Source organism: Lissotriton helveticus, chromosome 3_2 (assembly GCF_964261635.1).
Source record: "Lissotriton helveticus chromosome 3_2, aLisHel1.1, whole genome shotgun sequence".
NCBI lineage: Eukaryota > Metazoa > Chordata > Amphibia > Caudata > Salamandridae > Lissotriton > Lissotriton helveticus.
The window spans coordinates 2,841,671-2,866,710 of NC_136062.1; the positions used below are offsets into that span (position 1 = coordinate 2,841,671).

General features: G+C 41.5%; 1 protein-coding gene across 1 annotated transcript in view; it reads right to left on the minus strand.

Moving 5' to 3' along the window:
- Nucleotides 1-25,040, minus strand: part of ADAMTSL3 (ADAMTS like 3) — a 2,298,702-nt gene that overhangs the window by 1,204,709 nt on the left and 1,068,953 nt on the right. The window contains exon 6 of the mRNA XM_078684728.1: nt 1,138-1,374. Coding sequence (XP_078540854.1) covers nt 1,138-1,374 — 237 coding nt within the window. The remainder of the gene's footprint in view (nt 1-1,137; nt 1,375-25,040) is intronic.

Sequence of the window (25,040 nt, forward strand, 5' to 3'; positions counted from 1 at the left end):
CCCCAACAATGCAGACTGAATGGTAAGGAATTCATCACATCTAGATCAATCTCAAACTAAGTCCATACATTTATGGAAATTCTCTCTGTGTGGTGATCCGGTTAGGATTGAATAAGGACTCTTTCTCTGCTCTAAAGAGTCAAGCTGGTGATGAACACAGGAAGCACCAAGACAATACTGCTAATAGAAACATGGAAGGTGCAAAGAGAAGTGTGGTAGAAACAGTCTCAAGATCACACAGGAACCATCATTAGTAGGTAAGTCCTAAGCGATGGAAGTAAAATACAGAGACAGGGAAGGAAAAACAAAGGTACAGGACTTCTAATGGTGAACAAACTGATCAATGGAGGGAACCATACAACCAAAGCAGGTGTGAGGCAACTTGTTTCCTCTGCTTCTTACATTGTCCTGGAAGCACAATTTCCACTATTCTAATTGGTCCACACCTTGTACCTAATCTGGTAGAACCCCCCTTTGTATCTCAGTCCCAGACATCACTGTCCAGTATTCCACACCCTCCACATACCATTCCTTCTTCTTTGCATTCTCATAGCTCTTTTGTTTTGTCAGTTGCTAGTGTCTGATCATGATACAACTTTCCAAAGTTATGACCCACATCTAAGAAGCATACCATATACAGTAAGAATTGCAAGTATATAAAGACTGGTTGCTTTTCTGCTTACACAGCCACCAAGTAAAAAAAAATTACCACAAAGTTATTTACGTGCCTTGATATAAAAAAAGGGTGCCATGATTCTGTTTGATAGCAGCTTTTTGGATCCCTTACTACTAAAAATGTTGCAACTAAATGCTGTGTAATTGTATGTTGAAATGTACTTTGAATAGCTTAACAATGGAAATGAATAATGGCTGAAATATATAAATGATGGATGATATATATATATGTATATACATATACATATATATATATATATATATATATATATATATATATATATATATATATATATATAAAGTCCTTAAGTGAGAAAACCTTACACAAAGACGAAAAAGAAGATATGATCACAAATGGAAGATACCATTCTCCTATGATAACAACTACACATTCAGCTCCATACTCATCAAAGTACTACATGTATTTCATTTTGTATATCTTTGGTTCAAGTCATATCTTACCTGACAAATGCCACTGATGCACATGTCTGGAGACTCTGTGTTACAACGCGTTCCATCTAAAACCTTTGGAGCAAGTTCCACAACAAAGTTTTTTCCAAGAGCTTGACACTTAAGGGCACATGGTGCCATTAGATCATTGTAGACTGGGAGCCATTCATAGTATTGTCCCTGGTATTTAACGTCATTATGAGCTGAGCACTGCTGTGCTCTAAAATCCCCAGCTTCTGGAGGACAGTCCTAGAAAAAATATTAAAAAGTCAATTTTAGTTAAAGAAAATAGAATTTGTTCAACAACACTAACAATGGGCACAAAATACAGGCCCAGATATACCCAAGACTCACTCAGCTCATTTTATGTTTCTTATTTATCAAATTCAGTGACATAATAGGAGTAGGAAAGCAGTAGTCATATTACACTACACCTATGTAAAAAGAAATTGTTTCTTTATCACTACTATCTCTCTATAAATCGTGTTCTCTGGTAAAAGTTTACACAGCTCTAAGATGAGACACCATTTGGATAGCAACTAAGGAGAATTTACACAGTAAGGGAGTCTTCTTTGACTAGTCTTACAGTATGACATTTTGGATAAAGTATTCAATAATAAGACTACTGGTCCAGTGATCCATAGCAACTCTTTATACTCGGCCTGGAATATGGCATCATATCAGATTCCTGATGGCTCACTGTCTTTATCACAATTTCTATAATAGTCCTCCCAAAACCTCACATCAAAAGACAGAGAACAGTTTCCCGTATCAAGGATATGTATCAGATCTGTTTTCCAAAGTCACAGCCCGTCGTATAATAAACGATATACTAACATGTACTTAAATGGGATATAAAGTTATGTCAAGCTGCCAGATGGTGGGTTCTATCCTATAGATCCCAAAATGTTGAGATGCCTTCATCCAATCCGATTTTCTACAGGTATAGGTTATCTACCACATATTTAGAGAAATCCAAATGAAACAATACACATGCATTCCAATATACGCCCAGTAACGCACATATCCTAATACTCATTAATGCACAACCTCTCATGCATATATACAATTGGCTACACAAGTTCAAGCAGGCACACAACCATATACATTTTATCTTAAATACTTTGCAGTGTTGAACACTAAGGAGATATCCCATGTTGATGTGTAGTCTTTGCGAGGGCCAGAACTGTGTTTCCTCTTGCTGGGGCTAGAGCTGGAAATCTAGGGTGGACTTGGGAAAGGATAGTAACACTTCCTGTTCCTGCCAGTGCTATCTGGCATATTCAAGTTAAAGTAAGACCTTCAAAAGCTTTAAACGCTGACCTCAATTCTGCCATCTATTCTTGTCCCTGTCACGCATGGCTAATACCTGCTGTAAAACCAATTCTCAACTCTGTTGCTTTCCTGGGACAAGAGGCCAAGACATTGTCTTGCCAGAGCTGGGTTGTTAGCAGCTAGCCAGTAATTTCATGTTTAAAACTCTTAAGTTTTATAATTCTGTTACCTGATTATTACAGTACAGCAACAATAAACTACAACATAATAGCCACAACAATCCAAACACTGCAACCCACCCTCAATTATCAGTTACAGATACAATTATAAAGTCTCTGCCAATGGAAAAATACAATGTTCATCTTCCTCATGACCCCTGTTTTGTTGTCACACTCTGAGCTATATTGACTGAATTGTGTCCTACCATGCTTCCTATATTTTAGTAGATTTTCTGGGGGCATTATCTGCCTTTAGAAATCCTTTCTTCCACCTTCACACAGACGTTTATAACCCTAATCCATTCAGCCATCGATGGAGCAGATAGTGCCCTCAAATGTCGGGCTGTATTATTCCCAAAAGCCTGGTTTTAGGCTCTCTCATGAGGGCTATTCTGGTTGCGAGTAGCTTGTAAATTTGAGTCTAACATGGTTTAATCATTGGGCAATTCCAAATAACATGGAGAAAGATGTCCACTTCCCGTCCATATCTTACACATATCTGATCTGTACTTCTGCCACTCTTGTGAAGACATTCAAGTGTATAATACATACTGTGGAAATATGTAAACTGAACAAGGCCTCAATTGCCAGGCCACCATCTTGTCTTCCATCCAGCCATCTACTTGTAGTGGCCCAGTCCTATTCCCATCTTTCTTTAAGGACTGTAAGTGGGTCTAGCGTATTCATCACCCATGCTCTGTAAACTCTTGAAATAGCTCTTTTCGCCGACTTGTTAAGGACAATTTTTGATTCAAGCAGATTAACTCCTACATAGAGGTCTCAAGGGCATGCCTAATCTGTAGGTATCTAAGGAACTGTGATCTAAGGGTATCAAACTTTTGAAGTTGTTTAAACGTTTTATTATGGCTGGACTCCCATATATGCCCCACCCTATAAATCCCAACAGTATAATATAGGTGAAATCCAGGCAGTCAGGGCACTGCCGATAGCCATGTGCCAAGCACAAATGGGTCTCCCTGGTTATCAGTCTGTATCAGCCCATCTCCTTTAGGGCTTTAGGGGGACAGAATGTGGCCTAACGGCTAGGGCGGTTAACCTCGGAGCTGGGGAATCATTTATGCCCACATGCATCAAACAGAATTGCATTCGCAAACGGTGCGATTCGCAAAATTCGGCCGTTTGCGAATGCAATTCATTGTTTTGGGATGCCTTAACCTTTTTGGCTTTTTCGCAATTTAAGAAATCGCAAATTATTTGCGATTTCTTAAATTACGATTGCATTTAAGAGATCACAATTTTGCGATTTCTTAAATGCAATGCATGATTTTTTTAAACTTTGCAAAATCGCAAATTGGAAGTGGTAAATTACCATGAAGTTAGCCTTCATGGTAATTTTCCAAAACTTTCAAAAAGGCACAAAAGTGAATTTTTGAAAGTTACATTTTATGAAAAACGCACTTTAAGGTACATTTCAGGGGTGCAGGGGGGGGGGTCCTTTGGACCCTCCCTGCACCCTTGAAATTGCATTCTCATTTTGCGATTCCTTAATTGCGAATCGCAAAATGAGAATGCCTTCCCTTTGATTCCTATTGGCCTCTAGGCCCATAGGACTCAATGTAAAGGGATTCCTTATTTGCGATTTTGCAAAATTGAGAATCGCAAATAAGGAAAAATAAGAAATCGCAAAAATATATGAGAATTTTTAATGCATAGGTATTTGCGATTTCTAAATTGCGATTCCTTAATTTTCAAAATTTAGGAATCGCAAATAACAACAATGATGCATGTGGGGGTTAATCTCCCCGTGCCGAACAAAAATGAATGTGTCCGTCTGTAACGTAACTGGTGCTCATTTAAAGCGCTCCGATACCTCTGGGTCTAGTATGTGCTATATAAAACAACAACAAAATAAAAGGGCCGGGGTCAGGACTCCAAAGCTATCTTGGTGATCATGGCAGTATTACAGACACCCTCCTTATCTACATCTCACTGATGGGTCTGCTCTGCCTGTGAACAACCAGTCATTTATTGGAAGTTGTTCAGTGGCTTCGTATTAGTACTCTCCATCCCCCATCGTAGGATGATTGTACACACCCATAAATAACGTGCAATCAATGCTTGCAAAGTGGAAGGTATTGTGGGTATGTATGGGTAGTTTTGAAGACAACATAGTATTTCAGCTTAAATAGAGCACCTTTGCACATTATTGAAACAATTTGCGTTTCAACTTTTCGAAACAGCCAGGAGGACAACATTCAACTTTCAACATGTCTCGAGGTCTTGGGAGATGTGTATATGCAGGTACTTAAAGGAAGTGCTCACCTTCAGAGCACCCGTATCATGACAGTCACCCAGACTGACCTTGCCCTTTCGGGGTATTCATGAGAATTTCTACCAGTTTACCGTTCACCTTCTGCAATTCGAACAGACTTCTCTATTACAAGGTCCTCTGTTATTTTTCTGGCATATTCACTGCTATAATATTTGTTAAAGTCATTTGCAATTTCCTGTGTATTGGACGTCAACCTCAGCCCTGGGTCCTGTCACCAAGCAAATAAATCCCCAGCTATATGCAGCTCTAGTGCGAGTCATTTGGCCACACTTTCTTTTTTTTGCCATGTACAATATTATTCCCCTTCTAATCACTTCTTTGAGAAATTCTTATAATACTTAGTGGGTTAACACAGATTCCTTGTTGATATTAAAAGATACTACCAACTTCTAGTGACCCTTCTCCCCCTATCCGTTTGCTCCATTGCCAACTCTATTGGGGATATGATCTGAAAGGGATCTCAGGAAAACACGGGGCCACTGATGCCTGTGTGAACCGCTGTGGACACAAAAAGGTCATCTAGTCTGGTTTGGTTCAAGACTGAGTGTATTTTTTGTCCTGCATGTGTACTACTTGCCAGTCCTTACTGATGCCCAGTGACAGCGCCCATTTAAGGAGAATCGTGATCCTGGTGTGAGTGGGAGACTCTATGGAGTGCAGATCAGCAACTATTATTGTTTTAAAATCTCTCACAGGATTGTTCATTCCGTTTGGGCTCTAAGCAAGAGGTTAGAGGTCCCAATAGGGTGTACTCTGTCATTGTAAGCAGAATGTAGACACTAGCAATGGTTCAGAGCCTACCCTCCAAGAGCAAAGAAATCATAACCCACTACCGCAGTGTCATGATAGGTTTCAGTGACAACAAAAGGGAAAGATTGGTGAAGAAGTGTGGTGTCCCAGTTGGAACCCTTACTGAAACACCCAACTGTACCCATGTTTCCCTAGGAATTGGAAATTTGTGTCAAGTAGGTAAACCAGCTACAAGATATGGGTCTCAGTCTGGGTTGTGCATGCAGCCATGTTCCGAGGTTCTGTCAAAGAAATCACACCTCCAACTAAATACACCAATATATCTTTTTTTTTACGTTCTAAAGGCCTGTAGGTCAATTGTTGAGGTGGCCATTTCTGCAGCACTATACTGGGCCTACATCACTCCCTCATTTTCTTGGCAATGCTGGCTTGCTGGGGGTTTGATAACATTTATAAAACACATTCTATACGGTTGTGTGGCCCCCTTGCTCCTACCCTGGACTATTTTGTCAGCATGTGTTAGAAATGGGATTCCTGGTTGGCTGAGGTATGCACAAAGCCAGACAGGAACCCCCACTCCGGCCAGGGTAAGCTAGATACACAATAGGTTAACCTGTGCTCACCTTCTAGTAGCTTGGCACAGAGCAGTCAGGCTTACCTTCAAAGGCAATGTGTAAAGTATTTGTGCAATACACACAGACACTCACACAAAAGAATGAATACACCACAAAAAGACAGCACGGGGTCAAATATTTGGATAGTATTTTTATGAATAAAACAAGACTAAAATAACAAACATACGAGAAGTAGAACTCAAGTTATGAATTTTCAAAGAATAAACCAAAAACAGTGCTGAGAAGTCAATAGAGATAAACAGTCTTACTAGTATTGGGTAAATCCAAAGTTCACAGTTCTAGGGTAGGATACAATTCCAAACAGGTACAGCTAAAATGTTACCTTCTCAAGCTGAGCAAAGTACCCCGTTCACGGGAGACGTTAGCTGGGAGCAAGAAGAACATCACTAGTGAGGAAACCTGCAGGTGCAAAGAGTTGGCTGGGTATCGCAGATAGCAGAACGGGCCTCACAGTCATGGGTAGCAATGCTTGCTGTGCGAGGACACAATGCAGTGGCAGCTCGTGCTGATCCATAGACCAAGCGGCGCAGTCCCACTGCGAATGGGCCTGTTCAGAGTTGCTAAGAACGCAAAAGGTTGATTTCAGTTGCCCTGGAGCTATAGGTGTTGAAAGCAGCTGCAGACCCACTTCTGAGGCCCAGAGCTTGGAGGGATCACTTCAAGAAAGGGTAGGACTCACAGAAGGCAGAGTCCAACAGCACCAGCAGAATTGTAGGAAGACATTTGTGCCCTTGAGACTTCAGAAAACAGGAGGCAATAGGAGGCAAACCGGCAAATCCCTGGGGATCACTTTTAGGAAAGGCAGAGTTCAGCTCTTCCTCCAGCAGAGTCAGGGAGCAGCAAGGAGTAAGAAACAAGCAGAAAAGCAGCCTTTCCAGCAAAGCAGCACAGTTGAGTCCTTTAAGCAGCACTGCAGTCCTTTTGACAGAGGTTCAGTACAAGATCCAGAAGTGTCTGATTTCACGTGGTGAGAGACTCAGTACTTATACCCAAAAGTTCTTTTCATCTAGGGGGTGAGTTTAGCCCTTCATGGGGTGGAGGGGGGGGGGGGGGTAAATCAGTGCTTTGTGTGAGGATAATCCAATACCATATACTCACCTGGGCCCATAAACACACTTAAAATTGAGCAAACCGCTAGAGTCAAAGTTTATGATTTCACAATTCTAGATTAGTTATTTCTTATTCCTAACTAACCTTTCACTGATCAAAAAGTTATTTCCTCTGGTCAATGGACCATTAGTTGAACTAGTTGATGGTGAAAAGACATAAGCTAACTTGTTCTTTTTTTCAAAATTTAATAAACACAGACTCTGGAACATTTTTAAAAACCTTTATCTAATTGAATTAATGTGAACCATCTCAAATACACAGTGCAGTCACCATTAATTTCAGGAGAATTTTTTTTAATTAAACACATACTTTGGACTCACACAATGATCAATGCTCAGAAAGGAGAGGACAGAGAGAAAAGAACATCTGTATATAACAGGGAAAATATATATTTACCAAGAATGGTGTGAAGACCAACCCCCTGACCAAAGGGCTGGTAAAGCTCCCCCGGAATAGATCAGGTGACAAAGACTTCAGGACAGGAATCAGGACAGGATAGATGACCTTTCTAGAATACCAACACTTGCTTAGCCCCCTATCTGACACACTCTTCCTCCTCAAGATACTTCCACGATCTTCTTTCTAACTCAATTAAGTTAAGGTAGTAGGTTCTGCCTTTGGTTGTTCATCAGCATCTCAGAGCTTCTCTCCCACCAACAGCACCTCCTGCAACAACAACATCCCGAATTGCGTGCACTAGCTAACTAAAGTTATCTCAATTATACCTTTCGTTCTTCATGTACCACCCATTAATGTTTCAATATCGTAAAAATACTAAATCCGATTGGTCAGGCAAGGGGTAAGATCCTCACACCATGCTTACATGTCATTTAATTCAGTAATCGCATTATTCGCAAACCCATCCCCTTAATTGTTATTCATATTTTGATTTCCCACCCGCATTCACATTTCATCAGCAACATTTGTTAAAAATCTGTCAGTTCTCAGGTTCGGCCACTCTGCGACCTTGTCCTTCTTCGAACCTTCGTTTCATCACTCCGGATTGACTTACAGTTGTTATGTGCGATTATCACATGACTCAGCCCACTCCAGCCATACATGAGAGGTCCGAAATACACACTAGTAATAAAGTAAGAAAGACAGATGTTACTTTAAAATGCAAATGGTTTCACTGTATACCACCCACCTCTACTCTATCCCAGTTTATTTATTAGACTTATTCCCGCGTTAGCATTAGTAAAAATCACTCGATTTAGTTCCAGCAAGCAGATGCCAAGCACGCGAGTCTTCAACACTCCATTTTAGTACCTTTTGCTCATAAGCAAGAATTTCCCTCCAAGCAATAGTTCATCATACTGCGTAGATGCAGTTGACGCCTGCGCATAAAGATTTCCCCATTTAAAGCCATTATAGTCTTTCGTTCATACTATTATCATTAGTAAACACATAAGCAAGCTTCACTAACCCATGTGTTGATGTGGTGCGCATTAGTAATTCACAAAACGTATTTAATAATATGGTAATGAGTTAAACAAGAGGATTGCTTCTGAGCAAGTCTCTGTTCTACGAGTCCTTGCTCCATCAGTAGTACCGCACGGAACTTCACGGAGTCACTAGAAAACTCAATGAAATTCCGTGGCTGGTGTAGTGTCCCCCTTGTCCTTCCCCCGACTCCCCACAGCCCACCACTAATGCCTTGGCCATCTGCCCGCCTGACCTACAGACATGCCTTCATGTAGTACGCCATGCGCACTGCAGTTCTTCCTGAAATTCACCCGGAGCAGAGGAAGTGGCGGAGCCAGGCCCAGTAGCAGGAGCAAGACAGAGGAGACACCAATCTGGGTAGCAGGTAAGTCTTCCTGCACCAGTGAACTCCTCTCCGCTTCATTGGTCGAGTTTTGGAAAACTTTGCACTCCAAACGGAGTGCAGAGTTATCAAATCTCGGCAAATTCCACTAGCAGAGCGAAGTTCACCGCCCACCCTTAGACAGATGTCAGTGTGGGACACCTCTCTCCCTTATGACTAGGAAGGCTATTACAATGCAAATGATTGCTCAGTCACACCTAGCCCTTCCTGTGTTTGTGACTGTCTAGAGGGAATGCTCAAAGTGTAGCTTTCACCCAGCTCAGACGTTTATTGGTTAGACATGCTGCAAATCACACAGAGTTATTAGCACAGAGAAATGTCCACTTTGTAAAAGTGGCATTTGTAAATCAGTAATGTGAAATCCAACTTCACCAGTGAGGAAGATTTGTCACTACCATTCCAAACATATCAAACATGAAAAAGCTACTGCTCTCTGATTAGGAAATTCAGCTTAAACGTGTATTAAGGAATTTCAAATGCTGGCCTTTGAGAGGGGTAAGCCTCACAGTGGCGAACAACTAAATAGGCTATTTGTCACTAAATGGACATAGAAAATATAAAAGTGCATGCCCTATCTTTTACTGACATAGCACCCTGCCCTCAGGGCTACCTATGGCCTACCTTAGGGGTGACTAATATGTAATAAGAAATGGGAGTTTAAGGCTCGGCAAGTAGTTTTAAATGGCAAGTTGAAGTGGCATACACAGGCATTGCAGTGGCAGGTCTGAGACAGGTTTCAAAGGCTACTTCTGTGGGTGTCACAATCAGTGCTGCAGCCCACTAGTAGCATTTGAAGTGCAGTCCCTGGGTATATGGTATACCACTTTACAAAGGACTTACAAGAAAATCAAATATGTCAACCAACGGAGTAAACCAATTATACTATGTTTAGAGGAGATAGCACAAGCACTTTAGCCCTCGCCATCAGTGGTAAAGTGCCCAGAGTAATACAGCCAACAAAAATAAGTTCAGGAAAAGAAAATAAGTAAGGCAAAAAGGTTGGGGTAAGCCTTCAGAGAGGGCCATTTTCAAAAAGTATGGCAGCCCAGCTTTCATCCCGCCCTCTGACTAGCACAAGAGGAAATGGCCCTGAGATTCTTTCTGCCTCTCTCCTACATCCATCGCTTGGCAGCTCTTCAGTTCCCACCCAGGAGGAAGGGGGACCTCAGCTCATTGCAATCATTTATTCACGAAACATATTTAATAATATGTTAGTGAGCTAAACAAGAGGATTGTTTCCAAGCAAGTCTCTGTTCTACGAGTCCTTGCTCCGTCAATCCCCTATCTGATGGCATTTTTTGGCATCACAAAAATATCCATCCAAACCAGATGGCAACTTTAGCACATCTCAGTTTCTTTTCCTTCTCTTCCGTTCTTAATTCCATCTTTGTTTTCTAAATCTTTCATCTTTTAATATAACTTTCCTTTCATTTCCTCCATCTTGATTTCTTCATATTTTCTTTTCTTTCCCTTTCCATTCACTTCATATCTTCCCTTTCTTTTGTTTCTACAGCATTTGCACCTAATCATTATTACTAAAACTATTGATATTATACCAACTATTGGAAGAACTATTTGATTTAATATACTTTTCCCTAAATCAGAAAGCCAGGGGCCATATTATCAAGAAAGGGCGATACATTATCGCCTCTTTTATCGGCAGGAAACTGCCGCTAAAGAGGCGATAATGGGCTTGATAATATGCCCTTTTGAATTCCCATAGAAGCCCAGGTTAACACCAGAACCTGGGCTTCCATGGGAATTCACAAGGGCATATTATCAAGTCCATAATCGCCGCTTTAGCGGCAGTTTCCTGCCGATAAAAGCGGCGATAATGTATCACCCTTTCTTGATAATATGGCCCCAAGTCACTATTGAAGAAATAGTTTTGGTTAGTCTTTCCCATACACTGTCAACTTCCAGTGGTTTCAAATCTTTTTGAAGTTTTGTAATATTCTTTATATACCATCTAATTCCCTTACTTTTGTCAGGAATGTATGTACAACAATGTTGAACTTTGAATATTCTACAGACTCCGCCCTCTTTTGCCAAAAAATATCAAGATCAAGTCGATTTTGTAAAACCATAGACCTAATTGCAACCATTTCTGTGTTTATCATATAAAAAAAACAGCAGTATCCATGGAGAGATGATCAACTACTGTTGACAATTTACAAATTCTATGTGAATTCAGAATGACTCCCACTGAACGTGTCAATGCACCAAATATGTCACCTGCTATTTCTGAAAAACTATTTCTGTTTCTTCGTGTTAGTTCATTACTGTTTTCATTGCTTCCAGTGATTGTTTTTACAAGATATATTTTCAGAAATACTATCCCAAAGTATCAACTTTCGTACCACCGTGCAGACAACTTATATTAGGCATTATTCCCACACACATAGTAAACCCCAGGAAATACTGGATCAGTTCCCCGTTTTTGTCCCCAACCTCCCAAAATTTGGAAGTTCTGTTCACATTTACTGGAATCAATAAATACGTTATTATAATCTGTCTTTAATCTATGGAGGCAGGTTTTCTCTTTCTTCTCAAAGCCCTGGGGCATCACAGCATGAGCCTTGCCAGTTGCATAAATTCCCTCTTTCCCAACCCATGGAGGTACATGGGTAATCTGTTCAGCAGCTTTCCTTTGGAAATCCTGTCTCTTTTCCTCAACTGAATTCAAAAACACTTTCTCTACTTCACGTAATATACATCTTAGATTATTCTTGTGTGCTCTGGCTATGTCTATTAATTTCATTGTTAAAACGAAATTCACCCATAAACTGTGCTTCTTGACTACTAAGCACTGGATTCATATTCTTTCGAGTAGGAAGCTCTGAAAATTCTACATCTAAGTTTGAATAATAATGCTGAAGTTTTCCTGTTGCATAAAACAGACTTGCTAGTACACTACATGATATACCATATGCCAAAGGTAAATAGTGATATGTAACTCCTTCTGATACTGATGCTGGTAATTTCATACAAACATAACAATCACTAATCTCTATTGTATCAACATATTGAAATAACAACTTTGTGAAGACATTTAAAGACGTGTCATTATCTGATACTGCGTGATGAAAATCTGTCTCATCTGCTGCTTCTTATTCTCCTCTTATTGTAGCTGTTTTTCCATTAGTTACTGTATCATTCTTTCTACTTGTTATCATCAAATAAGGCACCGCCACTGTTAGAAATATCCATACTGTAATCTTTTGGCACTTTTTTCCTACCTGGATTCAACTGTGACAGGTCAAACATCTTTGGCAGAGGCTCTCTGCGACTACCCTGAACTTCGGATTGAACCAATTCTGTCTGAATAGTCTAATCATGGCATCCCTTGCTAAATGTGTGTCCCCATGATACATTCGGGCCATTTGAGAGAGTAAGCAGTCTGGCATGACTGGTCTGCCATTGGTGTATACCAATACATCATCTTCTGTCCTTCTTTCACAACCTGTTTTTATCCAGATCTCCTTTTCGCTTGCCTCAACTTCATCCTGCAACTGTCTCACCTCTTCCCATGTTTCTAGAGATGAAAAAAAATAAGTTGGCAGCTGAATTCACTTGTTTTAACCTTTCGGTTAAGTGACACGTTATTTCTTGCACAATATTGAGCAATTTGGTCCGCGTTTCTGTTACCTGCCTCTACATAGTCATTTCCTGACTAGTGAGCAGCACACTTGACCACTGCTAATTCTTTTGGCAATTGTATTGCTTCCAACAATCCTTTAAAATGTTTGCCATTCCTAATAGGAGATCCTGAAGAAGTCAGAAATCCTCTCTGCATCCAGAGTTGGCCGAAATTCATGCACAACCTCGAAACCATATTGACTATCCGTAAATATGGTTATCCTCCAATTTTTCCCAATTTTACATGCCTTTGTTAAGGCCACAAATTCGGCTACTTGTGCAGACTTGACATCTGGTAAACAGGATGCTTCAAATACCCCCAAAATTTTACAAACAGCATAAACTGCACTGAGTCCTCCTTTCCCTGTTCACATGCACAAACCATCTACAAATAGTTCATGATCTGATTCCCTTGAGGGAGTTTCTTTTATATTGGGGCGGGGCTTGGTACACAGCTCAGTAACATACAAGCAATCATGATCCACTTCATCTTTCACTTCTTCACAGCATGGGTCTGGCAATAGTGTAGCAGGGTTCATTATTGTACATCTGATAACAGTTACATTTTCTGCTTCCAGAATCACTCTTTCATACTTAGTCATCTGACTGGGGGTAAGGTGCTGTGTCTGAGTTCTTGTTAAAAGAATATCATCTGAATGTGGGATATAAACCTTGACTGGATGTCCCATCACAATTCATTCACTTTGCTCCAGACTCATACAAGTAGCAGCTACTGCTTTTAAGCAGCCAGGTAATGCTGAAGCCACAAGATCCAAAGTAGCAGAAAAATATGCTACTGGACGTCGGCTTAATCCATGCCTTTGAGTCAAAACTGAAAGTGCACAACCTTCTCTCTCACAACAGAACAGTGCAAATTTTTTCATGTAATCAAGCATGCCCAGGGCAGGGGCCTCACAAAAACAATTTCGCAATTTTATAAACGCTTCCACACACTCATCATTCTAAACAATCGGATCCTTCGCTCTTTTCTGGGTTAACTGAATTAATGGCTTTGTCAGTAGGGAAAACCCAACTATCCACTGCCTACAGTATCCAACCACTCCGAGAAACATTCTCATCTCCTTTTGCGTCTGAGGAAGTTGCATTTGCTTGATTATTTTTATTTTTTCTTGGTTCACTCTTCTAAATCCTCTTTCTATTTTACGCATTAAGTATCTAACTTCTTGTTGACAGAACTGCAATTTTTCTGGAGACAGTAATGCAAATGTGTTGGTGACACAATCTTCTTGTGACTTCGATGCCACTAATAGGTCATCAATGTACTGAACCAGAACTGAATCTCTAGGCATGACCAATGTTTCTAGACACTTTTCTAGGATTTGATTAAAGATCGAGGGGCTCTGGGTATACCCTTTAGGAACTTGGCACCATGACAAACACGGTCTTAGAACCTAAATGCAAATACAAAATGGCTGTCTGGGTGCAAAGGATTAGAGAAGAAGGCTTGGCATAAATCAATTACTGTAAACCAGCCTGCATTTCAGGGTATCTGATAAAGAATCACTGTTGAATTAGGCACTACTGGGCAACAAGGCACTACAATTTTGTTAATCTTTCGCAGATCCTGCGCTATCATATATTTTCCGCTAGGCTTTTTAAGTCCTATTATTGGCGAATACAATGAGTACTCATTATTTCTTTTAAAATGCCTTGTTTAATCATCCGATCAATTTCTGGAGCACCTCCTGCTTTTACTTCTGGACTCATTTTATACTGTCGGGTGTTTAAATAAACTGCACCTTCTTTCACCGTTACCTTTACTGTATCAACATTTGACATCAGCCCAATATCTTTTCCTATAAAATCCCACACTTCTGGGTTTACTGTTGTTCTTATCTCTTCTGGTAATTCATTTTCAGTCATAAGTGAAAACATTTCATTTACTTCAGTGCCTTGCTTAGCAAGCATCATCTTATATATTATATCTTCATCGAGGGCTTGGAAAGCAACACCATCCGGTGTGCAGTAAATTGTGCTGTTCATTTTGCACAATAGATCTCTACCTAATAGATTTACTTGACTGGAATCACAAACTACAAATCAATGCATATCTTTGAAATTTCCAATATATTCTTCCATCGGCTTTGTGAGTGGGGTTCTAATCTGCTGATTCAATACTCCTACGACTTGGATGGACTCTCCCGAGAGGGGTAGGTTTTGGATGTCTGCTGTTCTCTAGTAGACCGGGTAGCACCAGTATCCAATAGACAAGTTATATCACTACCTTCCACTTTCCCATCAATAAATGAACCTGACTGATCTACCGGCAAGGATGCGCCAAGTACGCACTTCTCTTCCTCCCCCCTCAGGCACCATCATTGCGCATATTCCATCTCGTCAACATTGTTCTGCAAAAAATATTGCGTAATCACAGAATTATTTTACCACTTCCTCTGTGGAATCCGTTGTTGCACTGTATTTCTGAGGGTTCACAAAGTTTGGCATAGGAGCTGGTGGCACCTGATACTGTGGAGTAATAACCTGCTGCCGCTGATTCATAATCACCTCATTCTGCGTATGTGGATTTAAATTTTGATTTGGCCCATTATTATTCTAAATACTCTTACACTCATTCTTCCAATGTCCAAGCTTTTCGCACGTATGACAAGGAAACTTCTTCGCTTCCTCTCTATTCATTCATCCTCTTAATTTACCACCATTCACCACATTATCATTCTGATTCTGCTCTTTCACCTCACTATCAGTCTGACCGTTCAACTTAATTTCCTGCTGTTTTTGCCAATTTCACTTGTGCCCACATCATTTTCTCTTTTAGCTTTCTATGCCTTGCCTCAATATTGTCTCCACAATATTTGGCATTTTTCAAAATGCTGTTGATCAACTTACCCTGCCAGCACAACATGTGCTGTTGAATCACCTGACTAATCTCCGGTTTCAGACCATACACAAACCGATACACAAAACGTCCCATATCCTTATCCCCAATATTCTCAAAACCACTGTACTACTTGAATACCTGCAATACCCACTCATAATATGCATGCACAGACTCATTTGGTGCTTGAGTTGTTCTCTCTATTTTTACTCAATCTGTCTCTTTAGGAGGGATGTTTCCTTTCAGAAAATTAATTACTTGGTGATATTTCTTCATCACTTCCTCTGATGGTGCTCCTGTTTTCGAATCTCGAGGATACTCCTCAATTGGTCAATCAACTGTAATTTGACACTCTGTCCATAAGTCAGCTGGTACCACAATATCAAACAAACCATCCAAATCCTTTAACAGAACCTTTGAAACTTTCACAAATCTGTCAACCTGTTTGTACCACTCAATGGGTTTTTCTCTCAACCTGAGGAAATCATTTGTAAATGACAAAATATCCTGTCTGCTCCATGGGATATGAACATATCCACCCCCAGGAACCTCTCTCATGGGACACAAACTTTCTGCCTTGTCTGATTCATTTAATAAGAAGGCAGGTGATGCTTCCTTTGCTTGTGCTTCCCCCTTCTTTCTTGTCCACTTTGTTCTCCACTTGTCAATGTCTCCCCATTTTTGCTAAATATTCATCAATTATTTTATCTGTAACTTCTTACCAGACGCATTCATATTCTCTAAATCCTTGTCAGTAAACTCCACTCGATATGGTTTCTGTAACAATTTTGATCTCCCTATGTCTACTCCAATCTCTGAAGCAAGCTCTGTCAATCTCTCATGAAACAATTTTGCATTCCTGGTTATACTCCTACAAATAAACAATTACTCTTCATCATTGTAAAGCTTCAATCTCTCTATTCCCACATTCCCAGCTATCATTTCTTCCAATTCCACTTTCAGTTTGTAAATGTCTAAGATCTTTGGAATTGAGCTTTGTTTTTCTATTCCTTGTGCCCACCTTTCTAAATCTTCTGGAGTGACTGCAGCTGTGCTTCGGGTTCCTATCAGTACCATAGACCCTCTTTCTTTCGAACTACCGGGTGTGGCCCTTTTTTGGGTTTCAATTATGGGTTCCCTTATTGGAAGGTCCATTAATGAAATGACTGAATCGCACTCACTGGCCTGATCATCAGATATTAATATCTATTTTCTGAGGTTACTCAAATGAATTGTTGCTTCTTGTGGTTTTGGGCCACTTACTCTGTCTCCATATAATGGGATAACAGGACAATTGACTTATTTTCTGTACGACTTCCTCTCTAGTTCTAGTTAATGCTTCTCTTTCTTTATCTTGAGGAAACCTCTTAACTGATGTTTCATGTAAAATTTCAGGAATTAAGGGTGTTCCCATTACTGGTACACTTGGGGTGACTCTACTTGGTCCTTCTTCATACAGTGGAGGGTTTTTAGTTAAAAGTTCCTCCAACAATTCATCATCTGACTCACAATATCCTGACGCATTCATGTGTTTTGTTTTCTACTTACACTTACTTCCTGACTGTTCCTCAGCCATTAACACAGGATATAAATCTTCTGATACCATAGCTCTTCTCCATTGCTTCATCTGACCTTCGTGTGACTCATGGAAATATCTGGGGAAAAATCCTCTATATCTTCCACCTCTGCATTTCTCTTGTTTAAATTGTGGTAAATAAATAATTAATTACCGGTTCTATTTTTGACTATAATCAATAAACAGGTAGCTCAATAAATAAGAGTCAAGATTCGAGGTAGCTGGAGTTGACAGGCTTTAATTAAGCATAAAAGGACAGGAACAGGACAGCCTGAATGGGAATAGGATGGCAGCTGCCGGGGGCAGGATCTGGGAGCATAAGGGGTAACTTTTAATAACAGTGCACAATATTTATAGTTAAACAAATACATTGCATTCAATACAGTAGGCGTAGCAGTAGGCGGAGTTTGTAGCAGTCGCGAAAGATAAGGCATAAAGTGGGTGTAACAAGAGGTGTGTACAGGGCGTATACATAGACATGTGATGTAAACGTAACAGAATATGTCATAAATGGGGCGGAAACATGGAGGGGGCTACCTGAGCAGCTGGGACCTTTAACCTAGTGGTGCGCGCAAACTGGCAATGACGTGTTACCAGGGAGAACTGGAGAACTGGGGCTATGACTTCTGCACTAGAAGAGGAGACGAAAGTCTGGAGGGTCAGAGCGACATGTACCTAGGCATATCTAGTATCTGGTGTTTATAGTACATGTTGATAGAATCCAAAAGTTATCAGGGCAAAGGCTAACAGACATTAAGACTGGTGCATGCATAATTCTACATGTAGTGTGTGTGCGAGGAATATTCTATGAATATTAATACAGTATTTCTCTTACATGGAGACATAAAGGCTAGACCATGACGGAAACTATTGATGTGATTCAGTAGCTTAGGAATGCAGAGAAGGAGGGCTGGACTGATAACTAGAAACATAACATACTCTTGGCAGACTGGGAGGCAGAGCCAGGCCTAGCCGGGCACTGCGAGGCATGAAAGTAAGTGAAGGGTCAGGGATACAGGTGGGGGCTGTATCGCTCCTCGGAGAGGGTTCAGGAAACAGGAGCTGAATCTGAGTCCGGGCCCTTTTGAGGCCTAGAAACGGGGACAATTCAATGAATTAACGTGCACACTGTAAAATGTGGCAACGTAGGATTACATAGGCCTGATATTCGTTGTATTCACGAGAACTGGAAACTGACATACTAGAGATGGACACAACTGTAATTGCGTCTTTAATCGATCAGAGGGGAATACATGCATATCGATCATGCACATATAACATAACATGGGGAACACGTAGGCACATATAACATGGCAAAATTTACTTTTCCACATTCCCTCCTTGTGCCCTACGTTTCCATCAGGAAACATCTATATTCATGATACCATCTATCATTTCATATAGCATCATTTGCTCGTCTCGAATTGTCTTGGAACGGGACTTAGGACTAGGAATACAAGAGGTAGCACAAATGCCGCAAATCGCAGGGCCACATTGTATACAGAGGCAGCAACTGAATATGATCATTACTGCAATACCTAGGAATGACAATACTTTCCATCCCCAGGCAGATATAATACTCCAGAGCCAACCGGACCATGTCCAGGTGCCTGGATTCTGGTGTAACTGATGGGCAATTTTGTGAAGTCTGGTTATAGCTGAATAAACAGACGGCGCGTTATTAGGAATGAAAATGCAGCAACTAGATCCGATGACTCTACATGCTCCTCCTCTATCGGCCAGTATGACGTCAAGAAGAGGCTGAAATGCCAGAAACCGGTCCCCGGTAGCTTGTCTCCTTTCTGGTGAAGAATTGGCTTGGTAGTTTGGTCTGCCCTGTTCCCATGATGCACTGGGCCAGGGACAGACTAATTTGCATATAGCCAGGTTCTGAGCTGGGATGGGGCAGTGAGATAAATAACGGTGATGGATCAAGCCCTGATCTTTGGACTGGGTAAGAGTGGTCTGCTTAATTCAGACACTCTGTTCATCACCACCCCCTTTTCTGAATCGTTTTTGGCCACTATAGGTGTGGCAGGGTATACTCAGACATGAGTCCCTTTCTCACTGCTCCATCAGGATTCAAGCAAGCCGGGCCGAAGAGGCTGAAATGCCAGAAACCGGTCCCCGGTAGCTTGTCTCCTTTCTGGTGAAGAATTGGCTTGGTAGTTTGGTCTGCCCTGTTCCCATGATGCACTGGGCCAGGGACAGACTAATTTGCATATAGCCAGGTTCTGAGCTGGGATGGGGCAGTGAGATAAATAACGGTGATGGATCAAGCCCTGATCTTTGGACTGGGTAAGAGTGGTCTGCTTAATTCAGACACTCTGTTCATCACCACCCCCTTTTCTGAACCACATTGTATACAGAGGCAGCAACTGAATATGATCATTACTGCAATACCTAGGAATGACAATACTTTCCATCCCCAGGCAGATATAATACTCCAGAGCCAACCGGACCATGTCCAGGTGCCTGGATTCTGGTGTAACTGATGGGCAATTTTGTGAAGTCTGGTTATAGCTGAATAAACAGACGGCGCGTTATTAGGAATGAAAATGCAGCAACTAGATCCGATGACTCTACATGCTCCTCCTCTATCGGCCAGTATGACGTCAAGAACGAGACGATTTTGGAGCACGACAAATCTCATAGCAGATTGCTCTTCAGTTAAGTTACCTAGAGCAGAAGTAGTCTCATTCACTACTGCTTCAAGGGTTCTGGTTAACCTACGTATTAACTTACTATTCTGGACAGGTCCTATAAAGAAGAAGAAACCTTTATTGAAGTCTTGATACTGTTCTAGAGTAGTTTCAGTTTGATCGACAATTGGGGACTCGATCTCCCTTCTATGTCTGACGTGTACTAGATGTGTGTTTCTATGATAATCAGATGGGGCTAGAAAAACTGGTGGCAGTAGGAAGGCAATGTAACATGTTCCATCCCAATTGAGGGGCAGACGAATATATGCGGTCTGACCACACACAAAATAAGAATGACGTGAGGCTTTGAAAATAGATTTCCCACTGTCACTATACTTGACAGTAGTAGTACAATCACTATGTCCTACATGTGCGGAACCATTCTTTCTGACACATAATTCGCCTTTGACTGGTAGTACTGAAATAGCAGGTAAGTCTGGAGTAGTATCAGACTGAACATTCAATACCATAAAATTCGAAGAATAATTACCTAAATTATATACTTCATTTTCTAGATCTAACCCTGTTCTATGGGAGAGACCTTGCTTGTCTGGAAAACATGTTCTGTTCAGAAGGGACATATCATTGGAGGATGACGTTAACGTGGACCATGCTCCACACGAACCATTATGTGAAAACGGATAAGGAAAGAGTGGCAGAACTCCCTTCGGTGTCTGGAAAGGGGGGAGTCGACCACACACCCAACAATTAGTAGCATTGCTGGTCTGGTGTGAATAGTGTAACATTCGGATGAATGTATTATTACGCATAGCAAGACGATAGGATAGCTCGTGAGGAGGCAGATCACTAAATGTGTGCTCTACTGTAGCATTAGAAAACTTATTTACATGAGAAATTGGAAAACATAAATGCAATGCATAACTTGTGCAGGTAACCATCAAACTTAGAAACAATAGAAAACTTAGAAAAACGATACATCTGATAGAGTTTTGACTAACTCTCTCACTATGGGGGTCTATCTCATACATGTCAGATACCTGTCTAACCGTTTCACCCGAGGGGGACTTAGACAATTAAACTGGCTGACTTATTTTACTAGACCGGAGTTTTAACTTATACTCCTGCTGCGGAGTTTTCTCTAACAGAGGAACTTTTAATTCAGATTTAAGTTCTGGTTTCAGGCAGTCTTTAGAAATGGAACAGTCCTTTTCGAATGTCTTTTTACGAAGTCCATGGAATTTCTTGATGTGGGACAGATGGACCCATCCCTTGCGGCCTTCCAACTTCACGGCCGTGCGGGTGGTCAGAAGGACTAGTCTCGGTTCCTTCCAGCGAGGCTCCAGCGGACTTGAACGATCAAAGTTCCTTACTAATACTAGATCGCCTGGAAGGACCTCGTGTGGTTTCACTTCAGTATTGTCTGGAAATGCAGCGGCAACCTGTGAACGACAAGAGTGTAGGGCAGACATCAAGGAAGCTAGGTAATCTGTCAACATATTACTGGAAACATCTGTAATACTGCGGGGTCTAGGTGTACCCCACATATTTGGGGGGCGGCCGAATACGACCTCATAAGGGGACAGACCTGATCTGGAATGTGCGACCATTCTCATGTAGAATAAAGCAACTGGCAGGGCAACTAGCCAGTCTACACCTTTCTCTTTACATGTTTTGGCAATACGGATTTTCAGAGTTTGATTATGTCTCTCTACGAGACCGGCTGCTTCAGGATGGCGCACACAATGGAACTTCCACTGGTACCCTAACAGAAGGGAAACATGTTTCATTAACTCGGATGAGAATGGCTGGCCGTTATCTGAATACACGACCCTAGGGAGTCCATAACGGGGGAAGAATTCACGAACCAACTGCTTGGCAGTGGTCGCTGCTGTATAATCTGGAACTGGATATGCTTCTGTCCACCTGGACAAAGCGCATACAACTACGAGGACATACTTGAAACCTCGACATCGCTCCATCTGAATATAATCCATCTGGAGGACTTCAAAAGGGTGGTCAGGAGGTTGGAATCCACCTTGTTCCACCGGGACACTTTTTCCTGGATTGAACTGGGAACATATCATACAAGTACGGACTTTCTGCTTGGCTGCAGCTCGTAAGTGCTTGTTGAACCAAAGGTTCAGTATACTGTCTAACATAGCTTTTTCTCCTAGATGTGCTGGACTATGTGCGGTATTGATAATGACTTGAACCATAGAGTCGGGGAGAAACCATGTGGCTTTTCCCTTCGTCACCCATCCCTGATCTGTCTCGACCCCTCCTTGTTCGGACCATTTCTTGATTTCTTCGGGAGTGGCATGTAACTGTATGTCTATGACATCTTGTGTAGGGTCCTTAACTGTCATACAAGTAGTCGGATCTGAAGTGAGTGTCTGTGTCGTGTTAACTGGAATGTCTGGAGTCTGAGCTGTAAGCTTGGCTGTTCGATCTGCTAGATCGTTACCTTGGGAAATGATGTCAGTAACTTTCGTATGTGCCTTGCACTTCATGATAGCGATAGCTGTCGGTAAATGTATTGCATCTAACAGAGCTTGAATGAGGAGACCATGCTGAATCTTGGTTCCATGAGAAGTCATGAAACCTCTCTCCTGCCAGAGCACTCCGAAGTCGTGTACAACTCCGAATGCGTAACGTGAATCTGTATATATGTTTACTTTCAGGTCCTTGGCACGTATGCAGGCTTGGGTCAGAGCAACTAGCTCTGCTGCTTGAGCAGACAGGGTGTCAATACGGTGTGTTTCAATAACTTCAGTGTCAGTAGTCACTGCATACGCGGCTACTAGTTCTCCTGTACTAGTTCTCATACATGAACCATCCACATAAAGTGTCAGGTCGGGATTAGGTAATGCAATGTCTGTCAGGTCTTGTCTTGGCTTAGTCATAGTGTTAATAACTTCCACACAGTCATGTGTGGCAGGATTTGAAGTAACTGACGGTAACAGTGTAGCTGGATTTAAAACGTTGCAGCGTCTGATTTCTATGTGTGACTGGAACAGTGTCAGTTCATAACCTGTTAAACGTGCAATGGTCAAGTGCTGTGTCTGTGTTCGGTTTAAAAGAACTTCCACGGAGTGTGGAACTTGTACTGTCAGGGAGTGTCCTAACACTATGGAATCACTTTGTCTGATAGCTAGAGCTGTGGCTGCAACTGACTTGAGGCACGCAGGCAGAGCCTGGGCTACTGGATCTAATGTGCTCGAAAAATAAGCACAGGGCTTGTATTGTCCTGCTTGGTCTTGTGTGAGAACAGATAATGCAGTACCATCACGTTCTGTGACAAAAAGTGTAAAGGGCTTACTGTAGTTCGGTGTAGCTAGAACAGGTGCTTGGCATAAGGCTTTCTTTAATTCATTAAAAACAAGTGTATGTTCAGATGTCCAAGGGAGGACAGTCGATACGGCTGCCTCCTGGGTCGTTAACTGTATCAGTGGCTTAGCTAGAAATGCATACTGAGGAATCCATTGTCTGCAGTAAGAAGTGAGGCCAATAAAAGCTCGTACCTCCTTCTGTGTCTTGGGCTGTGGAAGACTCGCTATTAACTGGATACGATCTGGTGTCAACTGCCTACCCCACTTGGACAGTAAGTGGCCTAAGTAGATCACTTGCTGGACACAGAATTGTAATTTGGAAGGGGACACCTTGTGCCCCTGCTCGGCCAGAAAATACAGGACTGTAAGTGACGCACGCTCGCAGTCACGTTCAGAACGGGCTGTGATCAGTAGATCATCGACATACTGGAGCAGGGCAGTGTCAGTTGGCATGTGAATATTGTCTAGTTGTCTCTTAAGTGCTTGACTGTAAATACTAGGACTTTCTGTGAAACCTTGAGGAGCTCGTGTGAATTTATAGCTCCTTCCATTTAAACAAAAACCGAAAAGGTACTGGCTGTCTGGATGAATGGGGACACTGAAAAATGCATTCTTGAGGTCTATTACAGTAAAAAATGTAGCTTCAGAATCAATGGCTGTTAATAGGGATGAAATATCTGGGACTACTGGATACTGAGGTATGATACATTTATTAAGTTCTCGAAGGTCAATCACTAATCGATATACTGGAGGTGCATTTGGATCAGTACAAATTTTCTGGACATGACTTCGTAAGTAACAAATCAGTAGTTCGGGACAATGGACCAACTTCTAGAGCAACTGGCTTTGAAATCTCGTTAACAATAGGCTTTCCTGAAAATCCAAGGGAAACATTTCTAGAGCCTGAGAGCGGAGCCCCTGGAACCTCGTCATGACTGATAGTAGTCCTACTTGCCCCTGTATCAATCAAAAACTTTCTGTCTTTCCCTAATACTTGACTGTGTACATAGGGACCCTCTTGATCTACAGGTATCTCGATGAGAGGCAAGCCTACCTCCCTCTCTAGGCTGTTTCATGAATACTGTTGATACTCTGGATACTCTGTCTGGGCATACTGGTACATCTGCTGTGTAACATGCTGTGTTGCAGCAATAGGCTGCGGTGCTGGAACTGTCTGTTGTGCATTCTGTGGTGACTGAGAAGTCTGTGAAACTTGTTCTGGTCTAGGCGGACGTGGTCTTTCTTTAGTCTTACCAGTAGCTATGTTGTGTTTCAGAACTGCACACTCGTTTATAAAATGACCTGGCTGTTTACAATAATTGCATGTCCCTTTAACGGGAGCTGCAGGATGACTGGCTTGATTCGGACCCCTCTTCTGACTGTCTTGTGGAACAGATTGTGCAACTAGTACTTTCATTTTCGTGTCTTTCATACGTCTCCTTTCGTGTTCTTGCTCTTCCCTGATTCTATTCTGGTGATACTGGAGCATTTGAAGCATTTGTGACGGAGTATTAGCTTGCCAGGTACTTTCGACTTTCAAAACTCTATTTTTAACTTGTGGACTTGAATTCTCGACTAGTTTAGTAACAAAAAGATGAGGGTATGACTCGCTACCTGTCTTCAAACCACTGTTGATAATGAAACATTTTTCGAATCTAGAATAAAAATCACTAGTGTCTTCATCCTGTTTCTGTTTGCATGCTGAGATTGCATCCCAATCTTCCTTTTTCGTGGCTAGTAAT